Genomic DNA, 12,500 nt, shown 5'->3' with positions numbered 1-12,500 from the left:
GGGAGAGAGGACAGGCCAGAGGAGAGGAGGCTGACCCACGCTGGCCTTCCCGTCAGGAGGATCCCTCCACGTCCGGGGACCGGGGGGGGGGGGCGTTCTCTCCCCCGCCCGCCTGACGGAAAACGGACGGAGCAAAGGGGGGAGGAGATGACAGGAGAGGAGGAATGAGAGGAGAGGATGAGGAGTGAAAAGGAGAGAGGAAGTAATTGAAAAAGAAAGATGAAGATGGGTGAGAGGGGGGTGTTTGGGGTTTGGGGTCAGGGAACGCTGAAAGAGGAAAAGAGACTGAGGTGAATAAGAGACGTTTAAATGAGTGAAACGTTCGATTTTTGTACCACTTACGAAGCTGTTAATCGCCTGCTGCCATCACATGGAATCCATATAACGACCTCAATTGTTTTAACTGTTATACAATTTAAATCATACCATCGTCTTCCAGTTTTATGTTTCAGTTTTATCTTCCCTGGAATCAAATTAGTTTCCGAATCGGAAATCTCTGATGCCTAAAAGTGTAAAATGAAAACATGTTTTTTTTCAGAGCTTCAAAACCCTCTTTTGACCAAAAGAAGCGTTTGAATTTGTGGAGACATATTGTGTGTATTTCTATCTGTCTTTTATCAGTCTGGGAATGTCACTCTGTATGTGATTCCGGGCTGGAGAAAGGCTTGTGAAAGCAGTCCAAATTTAATCGTTGCTGTATTTAATAATGCCCAGCTCAAAGGCCACTGATCCATGGAAACAGACAAACTATCCCAGTAAAAATATCCTGTCTGAAATGGAATGGGTGAGCAAGAGAGATGAAGAGACACAGGCTGAGGGCTAAGGAGAGCGAGAGCACGAGAGAGAGCGAGGGAGAGCGAGTTAGAGCGAGAGAGAGAGCGAGGGAGAGCGAGTTAGAGCGAGAGAGAGAGTGAGAAATGGATTGGAGGGGCAGATTTTGGCCGTCTTCCCTTAAACAGACAGTTTTCTATTTTCCTCCAAATTTATTATGACTACAGAGGGTGAGAAAACAAGAGCGAGTACGGCAGGATTCCTGTGTCTAAATGTATGTTTTCGGTTTCGTCTATTTTTTCCGTTGTCCGATGCCTGCGTGTGCTTTTGTGCATGTATTTTGTGCACACGCCATAGTGTCTATCTGTCTATGTTGAGCTTATAGGATACAGCTGCAAAAATACCCTCCCCCAACACACGCACATACACAAACACACACATACACACACACACACACACAAACGCACACATTCTTCTCTCCCTGCTCTTTCTATTCTCTATGCTCTCCCACGCTGTCCTCTCCCAAAAGTATGGTTCTGTGTGTGTGTGTGTGTGTGTCTATGTATCTGTGTGTGTGTTTATAAGTGTGTATATGTGTGCGTGTGTGTGTGTGTGTGTGTGTGTGTGTGTGTGTGTGTGTGTAGGTGTGTGTGTGTGTGTGTCTGAGTGTGTGTGTGTTTCAGTAAGTGCTCCGTGGCTGGGATAGTGAGACAGTGACATTCATTTGTTTGTATTTGTGTCTGTGTTTATGTGTGTCTGTGTGCGTGCGTGTGTATTTATGTGGGATTGTGTGTGTGTGTGTGTGTGTGTGTGTTTGTGTGTGTTTTTGTGACAGTGTATTTTTGTGTGAGTGTGTGTCTGTGTGAATGTGTACTCATGTGTGAGTGTGTGGCTGTGTATGTGTGTTTGTGGGAGTGTAGTTCTGTGTGAGTGTGTGTATGTGTGTGTGCGTGTGATGCCACAGATGCCAGTGAGAAGCAGAGTAGCACAGTGAGTGATATTAGAAAAGACACAATGTGGGACAGTTGAACGCACTTGTGGTTGCGGTTGTTTTGGTCCAGTGTAGCGCCCGGGCTGTGTGTGTGTGTCTGTGTTTATTTATGTGTAAGTGTGTGTTTGTTGGTATGTGTGTGTGTGTGTGTGCATAATGTAAATGTGTGTGTGGGAATCTGCATCTGCCTTTAAGAGGTGGACGGTTTTTGGTTATGGCATGTGCGTTGAAATTGATTAATTCATGCACACACACACGCACGCACACACACACAAACACAAACACACTCACACACACACAATCATTAATGCACACACACACACGCACCCCCCCCCCCACACACACACACACACATTAATGTGCGACACATACACACATACACGCACATAGACGAACAAAAAACAACCCACACAGACGCACACACACCCATTAATGCACGCACACACGCATAAACACACACGCACACTTGAGTGACTAATTAGCTGATTCCCTGTGGATGTACTCCCTCATTCCTCACTTCCTACCACTGCTCTGGTTGTTTAGATCTACACGGTAGAGGGACACCCTGCATTGGCGCTGATAGGTCAGTGCTCTGTGTGGACATTGATGACGCTATCGAGGGCTTCTCATTGGAGGACGTCAGATGCAGGTTGGCTGTGATTGGTTCAGACTGAGCTAAACGCAGACAGGCCAGGCAGAAGCTGTGTACATGCTTGCTAAAAACATAAGAAATGTCGGCTACAGGGTAGCGCTTTGTGGGGACTTTCAAGATCGTGTTGAGATATATCTTCTGATTGAAGGACATTATCAGCTGCGACTGGATCAGGCTGAGTTTGACTCTGATTCCATAGATGTTTCATTGGCAGGCCAGCATTGAAAAAACCCAGCCACAAAATTCAATGATCATGCATCTCTCACTGCCAAGGTACTCTTGAACAAGACACTGAAAAGTTACCTGTCGGATGAAGTTAACCTGTTCATACTGTTTATTATATCACTGTAAATGTCATTACATGACATGACATGATAGGTCCTTACACGGCAGAACCATTGTTTCACGTGATGAGCAGGCAGCTGTATCGGGGCCGTGGTTATACTATTAATTCCCTGGCTCACGACACCACCAGGATCTCTTGAAGATCCCAGAAGTTTCGGTGCTACAGATTCCCCGGTGATTTGCCCGAAATAAAACGTTAAGCCTGGCCGACGTAGCTTAGCACAGCGAGCGTCTGTGGCCGCGAGTGGGATTACACATTGATTTTTTCCCATTGATTTATTTTTTCACGCGGTGAGGGAATGAACTAAGAGTAAGTTAAAGTGCAACTGTAGAGAACGATTGAGCATTGCTAGAGAACTAGGTTAGAAAGAGAGAGAGAGAAACACACATCGCCGTTTTTCCTGCCAGGGGAAAAAAATATAATATTAGCTCTATTTGAGGCAGTAAGTCAATAGTGTGGTGCTAGCTTTAAAATGCACAGAAGAATGGTTGATATTAAATAGTTTACGCTGTACATAAAGACATTTGGCTTGTATGTACTTCCAATAAAGTATATGGAATTGAGAATATTGTTAATAACTTTTAGCATAAATTTTGTGATAATTCTCCCTATTGGACAATTCCCAAAGTGGTGTGTGTTGAATTCAAATTATGCAAACCTACTCTGCTAAATGGCTAATTGCATACGTTCTCTATCATAGCTTCATATTATACCTACCCACCATTTTATCACTGAAATGTTATGATAGGAAACAGTGTATTCCTTTGTGGACGTGGAAGGTTGATTTTAGATTATTTTGACAAGATAATTATTAAAAAGCATGACGGGTAAAACATTGCACCTGGTATTTAAAGGCTTCCCATCTCCGCAAACGACTGCATCCTGACTCACAGAGACGCTGCTGCACACACACACTTCACACACCTGCCAACACATTGGTTTTTGGATGGAAGTGCGGCATTCCTCATTTCCTTTGCCTCAACCCAGATGCTCCAAGACGAAGTCTCATCAGCGACCTTCCAACTCCAGCGGAGTCACTTCCTGTATCCTGTCCAAACGAAAAAAGTTGACATAAAAAAAAGCTGAATCAAAGCTATTTCCGTCCACAGTTGCGTCTACTCTTTGATCAGCGTTGTGCATGCATATTTTCCATGGGCTTCACCTTGTGTTGTCGCTGTAGGAGTTAAAGTGGTGAAGCCAACTAACTCCTCCCCCTCCCATGATGTCATCCTATCCCACGGACTCACGGTCTGTCTGTCTGTCCTTCCTCAGGTGCTTCCTTCATGGGCTCCTTCCTGACCAGTAGTCTGGGGTCGCCTCCCCCCCACCAGCCTCACCCCTCGGGACCCAGCGCCGCCCCGGCCAACCCCTCCTACCGGGGCGGCCCCCACTCCAGTGCCTCACCCATCTGGTTCCCCCACACACACGAAGGTAAGGGCCACATATGCGCGGCGCACGAGGGTACACGCACACACACACACACACACACACACACACACACACACACACACACACACACACACACACACACACACACTGTGTGTGCGCGCGCGCACACACAGACACATGCGCGACGAAGCACGCACACATTGACCTAATATATGCACATAGGCTCTTATAGGATCACTCAGGGTCACACACACACACACACTCACATCCCAGGCAAATACACACTTGCTTTGGGACATGAACTCATGCACACACACATACATAAACACACACATGCGTACCCAGACCATATACATTTTTATATAGATATATAAGACACATGAATTCAAACATAAGCACCGACATATCGAAACACTCAGTCAGGGACACACACTCACACGCACACACACGTGCACACACGCAGTCCCACACGCAGACATGCAGAGCAGCCCAGAGTGCAGGAGTGTCTGGTTAATTCCAGGCCTCGGTGTGGGATTAGATAAAGACTGGGTCATTAAGTGGTTTAACTGGCGCTGTGCACAGGCTAGCCGTGCACAGCAGCCAGGGCACACTGTGGTGCACATGCATGTGTGTGTTTGTGTGTGTGTAAATGGAAAAAAGAGGGGGAGAGAGAGAGAGAGAGAGCGTTGATGTGTGAGAGAGAGACTCCTGATTCAGTGTTTTAACCGAAATGTCTCCTTTGCGAGTCTCACATCTGTCTTTTATTGTTCCGACTTCCAAAATCGTACATTTGGGACAAGAGAAAAAAACAACATTAATTTATGCGAGTGCGAGCTAATTTAAATTTGTATTGAAATTAGTCTTTGGCACAAACCTTACATGAAGGTCAATGACTAACAACAACACGCGACCATAATTGAAACCAGAATTCGGTGCCGATGCCTCTCCCCCATCCCCCGAAACCCCGCCAACCCCGTGGCGCAACCCAACCCTGCCTCCTCCCCCTCCTGCCGACCCCCCCAATTACCCCCGGCTCTTTTCCCCCTCCCCCCCGTCTCCATCCATTGCCCTGCTCCATTTTAGCCCCAAAAGGGAGCCACAATAATACCCTCCCCCCCCACACACACATACACACACACATGTTACACCCCAAATCCGCTCTTCCTCCATCTACACTAAGCCCTTCTCTTTTACCCCCCTCACCCCCTCACATCTCCGACTCCCCCCCCTCCCCCCTCAAACCGCAGCCCCACCCCCGGGGCCCCTTCTGGGCAAACCGACCTCCAACGGCCCCCTTCCTGATCTCATGCAAACACACACACACACACACACACACACACACACACACACACACACACACACAGGCGTGCACGCATCAACAGACACACTCACATATGCACGTGTGCACACGCATCAACAGACACTCACATACACACACAGGCACGTGTGCACACATATCAACACACACACACACACACACACACACACACACACACACACACACACACACACACACACACACACATAGACATACAAACACACACACACACACGGACACACTTTATCAACGCTTATATGCACATGAACTTGCACACATAAACATCAACACATACACATACAAGCATGCATACTAACAGGCATGCAACCATAAATGTTTACAAAAACAGCATCATGACATGTAAACTGACCACATAGCAGATGTAAATACACAAAAACGTAACACACACACAAATGCACACACACAAGGCACACACACAAGGCGCCCACAAACTTACCGCTTGCGCATCTACACCACACACACATGGTGTCCGCCTCCTGTTTGACCGTTTGTGGTGGAAATGTGACTTTAGCATTTTTATCTGTCCCTTTCAGGTATTTGTTTGTTGATGTTTCTGTGTGTGTGTGTGTGTGTGTGTGTGTGTGTGTGTGTGTGTGTGTGTGTGTGTGTGTGTGTGTGTGTGTGCATGTGAGAGTGTATGAGTGAGTGAGAGTGTGTCTGTGCGTGTGTGTGTGTGTGTGTGTGACAGGATAAAGAGATAACGTCTAGCTTCGACTGAAACAGTTTCCGCTGAGGGCAAAATCTCCAACTGACTGAAAGGTTAAAGGCAGTTTGTCATGTCATGCAAAAAGAAATTAAAATAGAAAAAAAAATACTGTAATGTCATGGGAGGCATATTCATTGTCAAACAAACGTTAACTTATTTCCTAATTTATAATATTAATGTAGATCTCCAATCGCCATTGGACACTTGAGTAGCTCCGCTTAAAGAGTTTAGCCGTTTCAGAGCTTGCTCAAAGGCACAAAGATAATTGCTAAGTGTTGAGGGAAAGATCTGCCATAATAGAGTAAATCTAAATGAACAGATGTGATTTTACAAACATCTTACACACGAGTCTCTACGTCGTCTTTAAGCACACACACACACACACACACACGCGCACAAACGCACACACACACACAAACATGCACACAAACACACACACACACACACACGCACACACTATGCAGTGCAAGTGATTGTTTTGAAGACTTGAAGCTGGGGAAGGCTCTCGTAAGCAATGTTTGCCAGCTGGCCGGAGTCCAGCAGGCGAAGCTTAGCCAACACAGACACAAGAAACCTAGCCTGCTTACACACACACACACACACACACACACACACACACACACACACACACACACACACACACACACACACACACACACACACACACACACATACGCACACACACACACACACACACACACACACACACACACACACACGTGTGCGCACATGTTCACACGGACACACACACTCACACTCAAATGCGTGCAGGAACGGTGCGCATGGACACACACACAGACTCACACACACACAAACGCACACACACACACACATTCACACAAATACACAAAAACAAACATTACAGAAAGCATGCTTATACATGACTAATACACATTCCTACTTTGGTCAAAATACACGGAAACGCTAAACACAAACACACAATTACCGATTAGTCACATTCAGATTTACTGCAGAGAATCCCCCCCCCGCCCCACCCAAACCACCACCTTTCTTCCACATGCTACACACCCATTCATGCTCGCTCTCTCTCTCTCTCCCACTCTTTCTCTCTAGCTCTCTCTCTCTCTCTCCCACTCTTTCTCTCTAGCTCTCTCTCTCTCTCTCTCTCTCTCTCTCTCTCCCACTCTTTCTCTCTAGCTCTCTCTCTCTCCCACTCTCTCTCTAGCTCTCTCTCTCTAGCTCTCTCTCACCCTCTTGCACTCTCTTCATCTCAATCTCTCTCTCTCTCTTCCACACCTTCTTTCACTGTTCTTTTTGTCACAGTCTCTACCCTCTTTTTTGGCCTTCCCCCCATAACTGTATCTCTACATTGTTTGACTTCGTTCTTCTTTTCCTTAATTCTGTTCATTTTCTTTTTCTCTTTCAATGTTCTACCCCATTCACTCCTCTGCTCTCTCTTCCATTTCCCTTCCTCTCTCCTCTCCTTGCTCCTCTGTGATGTCCTCTCCCCTACTTCCCTAACCTCTCCCCACCTCCCCACCCCTCTCCTCTCCTCTCCCCTCCCCTCCTCTCCTCTTATCTCCTCTCCTCTGCCCTCCTCTCCTCATGTCTCCTCTACCCTCCCCTCCTCTCTTCTCCTCTTGTCTCCAATCCACTCCTCTCCTGGCCTGTCTTCTCTTCTCCTCTGCCCTCCTCTCCTCTTGTCTCCACACCTCTTCTGTTCGCTCCCCTCCTCTCCTCTCTTGTCCCCTCTTCTCCTTTCCTCTCCTCTTCTAATTTTTCCTCGCCTCCCCTCTCCTCTCTCCTCTTCTCTTTATCTCCTCCATTTTCTGCTGTCTGACGAGCTACTTAATCTCTGGTCATTACTTGGAGAACTGCCTTTAGATGGCTGATTGAGCCTTAAGGCTAATTGTTGCTATTTAGATTCATTGGTTGTTAAGCTCACACACACACACACACACACACACACACACACACACACACACACACACACACACACACACACACACACACACACACACACACACACACACACACACACACCCACACACACACTTACAAAACCAGATTCAGGTACACAAACCAATTTATACAATTCATGCATGGCAGTTTCTACAAATACACACATGTGAACATGTATGTATATCCCTGCACTCCCCTCTCCCCCCCACACAAACACATGTGTCCATATATAGCAGCCACACATGCCCTCAAAGCTGCATTCACATGCCTGTACATTAACACAATCGTTGACATGGCCCGGACTTCTTCTACTGTCACACACCCACACCCACAAACACAACAGACACACACACATACACACCAAACACACACACATTGAGCAGTGAAGGGTGGGGTGGAGGGGGGGCTTGGTGGTTTTGCCGCGGGACGGAGGAATGTGTAGGATGGGTTTTTATGGAGTGCTGTTTACTTTGGCCGCCCCCGTTAAACTTTTAACGGCTGCCAATTAACAGGCCGACAAGGACACTCTGTGGGGCATGAAAACAGCTGCTGACACACACACACACACACACACACACACACACACACACACACACACACACACACACAAACACGCTTGTGCACACAATCACACTCACGCACGGTTCAAGAGTTTACTTCTCCTAGTGTGTGAGATTTCAGTTCTAATGTGAGGTGTGTATAAGTGTTCGGTTTAATCTGAGTGCTCATGTTTAGCAGAAACCCACAACCGCTCTCGTTCTCTCACACACACACACGCGCGCACATACACAAACACACACACACACACACACACACACACACAAACACACACTCCCCTCTTACCAATCCGACCATGGAGCCCTCCTCTGTCCCATCATGCAGTTCACTGTCCTTGAAGAATGGGAACAGAGAGGAACAGCAATTTAACTCTCTGTGACCCACAGCAAAGAGTGTGTATACATGTGACCGTGTGTGTGTGTGTGTGTGTGTGTGTGTGTGTGTGTGTGTGTGGATACTTGTGACTTTGTTTGGGTGTGTGTGTGTCACCTGGTGTTTGTATGTGTGTGTGTGTGTGTGTGTGTGTGTGTGTGTGTGAGTGTGTGTGTATGCCTGTCTGTGCGAGCGTGAGTGCGCAACAGAAAAAAGAAAGGGAGTGCGTTGGAAAAGTGTCGGAGGTGTGGTGGTTTACTGTATTTGTCTTGCATTGGGAGAGAGGGTGAAAAAAAATGGTGTTTTTATTTAGTCGAAAAAAGGCAGATTCCTTGGAGTTAAAGGCTGCGACGTTGTTGGCAGATCCTGTCGGACGTGGTTTCTGTCACCACGGAATCCCCCTCTGTAAATAATGTCAGCCTATGCTAAATGTTTGCACAAAAAGCACATTTATGGGGAGAGAAACATTAACTGGCTATATATCACGCTGTTTTTTTTTTCCTCTCTGCGCCTGTGTCATAATAGTGTGCGTACACACATACACACACACACACACACAGACACACACACACACACACGCAGCGTTTCTTTTTTGTTTAGATCTGTGGCTCTCAACATGAGACTTAATGACCCCTGTACTTCTCCGGAGGGGCCTCACCGGGCCCCCGAGCGAACCAGGGAACACTGTAATGTAATAATAATGTAATTTCAGCCCTAATGTAATGTTACAGCACAACATGCGATATGAAATACAACCGGGGACCATTAGCGCTAGCCTTCATTTGCATGTTTCATGTTTCATTTCCTGTTCCCATAAATAACGTTTTTGAAATGTGAACGTGCAAATGTTGATGACAATTCAACGACTGCTATTGCTCTCCCCCTAGTCTATTGGCTATCACCTAAAATGTTGCCTATTTGTGCTCTGTTCCCCTTCAAGGATTTGTGTCTGATAACATACTCCACCAAAACCTTTGCTTCAGCAGATTGTTGAATTGCAAGCTGCGGAATAACACACTACCCCTCCTTCTCTCTTGCTCCCTCCCCCCCCCCCTCTCTCTCTATATATATATATGTCTCTCTCTCTCTCTCTCTCTCTCTCTCTACATGTCTCTCTCTCTCTCCTCGATCAGGGTACCCTCGATACCCGGGAAGCCTTGCCTCGCCGTTCCTCCCGATGAGTCCCCTGGATCACCATAGCAACGGCAATGTTCTGTATGGACAACACCGCTTCTATGACACACAGAAAGGTAGCTTTGGATTTGTAAAGGGGTGTGCATTATGTGTGCATTGCGTGTGTTTGTGTGTGTGTGTGTGTGTGTGTGTGTGTGTGTGTGTGTGTGTGTGTGTGTGTGTGTGTGTGTGTGTGTGTGTGTGTGTGTGTGTGTGTGTGTGTGTGTGCGCGCGCGCGTGCGTGTGCGTCTGTGTGTTAATGTATTGGTGTCTGTGTTTGTGTTTATGTGTGTGTGCGCGAGTGTGTGTGTGTGTGTGTGTGCGCGAGCCACGTGCGTGTGTGTATGTGTGTGAGTGTGTGTGCCTGCTTCCAGTCTGCTTAATCAGCACTTAGCACACAGAACTCAACCGTTTGCAAATTTAACAAAACATGGTCTTGTTTAAGGAGACTCCTTATCTCCTCACTGTTATTTGAAACGGTCAGACTTAAAGACAGACATTTTTCTTCCGCCCCCGGGAAGAACTTTCTCATAATGATAAGAGGCTGAAGATAACCTTCTTATGCTGAAGGTCATCTTCTTAAAGGGACCCACATAGATTGCAATTGAAACCTTGAAAGCCACAAAGCAACACTTTTTGATTGGAATATAAACTTACATTTACCAAAGAACCCAGTTGTTATGTGATCGGTTCATTCACTTGTCTAACCCACCCATGCGTCTGTTTATTTGTGTGTATCGTTCCATCGTAACCTGTAATATGCTTTAGAAAGCATAAAGCTGGACTCTGGAATTGAAGGAGTGTCTGATTGTGCCTTCAGATCATTTCTACCTGCGGGGGCTCCCTCCGCAGCCGCCCCTACTCACCACCAATCACAGCCTCCCATCGCTGCCTAGGACCGCCCCTGGACACCACCTGGGCTCCTGCAGCCGGGAGAAGGAGCTGGGCGGGGGAGGAGGTGGAGGAGGAGGTGGGAAGACCACGAAGGAGAGCGGGGAGAAGGTCACGCTGAAAGAGAACAAGGAGCGACCCAGCAAAGACCGGCACTCGGACGGCGGCAAAGAGCGGCAGCGCGACCACCACCCCACCCCCACACCCACCAGCAGCAGCACGCCGGCCGCGCACCACCCTCTCCCGCACCACCACCACATGTCGCACCACCCTCTGGGCCCGCCCCACCTCCTCAACCCCCTGGGGAGAGAGGAGGACCACAGACACAAAGAGCACCGAGACTCAGACCCTTCTTCTGCCACGAGCCAACTCACGAGCGCCTGTGAGCTCTCCGGGGTCCCCCCGCCGGAGTCGGCAGCCCCCCGGGGCGGGGGGCTGAGCAGCTGCAGCAGCGCGGCGGCGGTGGGCGCGGCGGGGGGGAGGGCGACGTCCGGCGGGGCCCGCCGCTGCTCCAAGGAGGGGCCCGTCAGCGGCGAGATGAGGATCAGCGAGTCGCCCACTCTGTCTTCCTCCTCGTCCTCCTCTTCCTCCTCCTCCTCCTCCTCCTCCTCCTCCTCCTCCGAGTGCATGATGAGGGGGGCGGCGGCGGCGGCGGCGGCGACCGCCATCTTGTCCCCGCCCTCGTACTCCATGGCCCCTCCGCCGGCCCCCCACCCCTTACACATGGGCTCGGGCGTGGCCGGCGGCTGGCTGCACCACCCCCACCCCCACCACCACCACCCCCACCACCACCACCCCCACCCAGAGTTCTACTGCAACCCGGTGCAGCTGACCCTGGCCCCCTCCAAAGACCCCCAGGTCTCCGCCCCCGGGGGGATCGGCAGGGAGGGGAAGTTCGCCGGGCCCACTTACCTCCCCTCCGTGGGGCCCCTGGGAGACCTGCCGGCCCCCGAGTGCCGCGGGGCGGGCGGGGGCGCCAGGAGGGGAGAGGACCGGGGGGCTGAGAAGAGTGTGGGAGGCGGGGCTTATGAAGGCCCCTCCCCGCACAGCGGCCCGCCCGGCGGCGGCTGCCAGGGGGCGGAGCAGCCGCCCCAAGGCCAGCCCCAGGCGCACCAGCTGGGCTACGGGAAGGCGGACAAGCCCCCCGACTGGAGCCCGGTCCACCAGCCCCAGCACCCGCACAAAACCAACCCCGCCCCGGGCCCTCAGACGGGGTCGGGGTCCTGCCGGCTGGAGGCCCCTTCGTCCTCCAGGGACGCGGAGGCCCGGGACGCCCACCGCCCCTCCCTGCCCCTCGAGGGCCAGGGGGGCCCCCAGCGGAGCACGGGCCACAGCGTGTCCAAGGGCGGCCCCTACACCCGCACGCCCCCGTTTAGGGACTGTTCCCAC

General features: G+C 49.7%; 1 protein-coding gene across 1 annotated transcript in view; it reads left to right on the top strand.

The window, feature by feature from the left end:
* bahcc1b (BAH domain and coiled-coil containing 1b) overlaps window positions 1-12,500 on the top strand; it is a 63,109-nt gene that overhangs the window by 20,344 nt on the left and 30,265 nt on the right. Inside the window, exons 3-5 of the mRNA XM_079756838.1 lie at window positions 4,033-4,191; window positions 10,181-10,297; window positions 11,041-12,500. The exon at window positions 11,041-12,500 is cut by the window's right edge and continues 742 nt beyond it. Coding sequence (XP_079612964.1) covers window positions 4,033-4,191; window positions 10,181-10,297; window positions 11,041-12,500 — 1,736 coding nt within the window. The remainder of the gene's footprint in view (window positions 1-4,032; window positions 4,192-10,180; window positions 10,298-11,040) is intronic.

Source organism: Pollachius pollachius (assembly GCF_949987615.1).
Source record: "Pollachius pollachius genome assembly, chromosome: 19".
Classification (NCBI taxonomy): domain Eukaryota; kingdom Metazoa; phylum Chordata; class Actinopteri; order Gadiformes; family Gadidae; genus Pollachius; species Pollachius pollachius.
The sequence above is the reverse complement of the archived record's forward strand: the minus strand, read 5'-3'. Positions and strand labels throughout refer to the sequence as shown.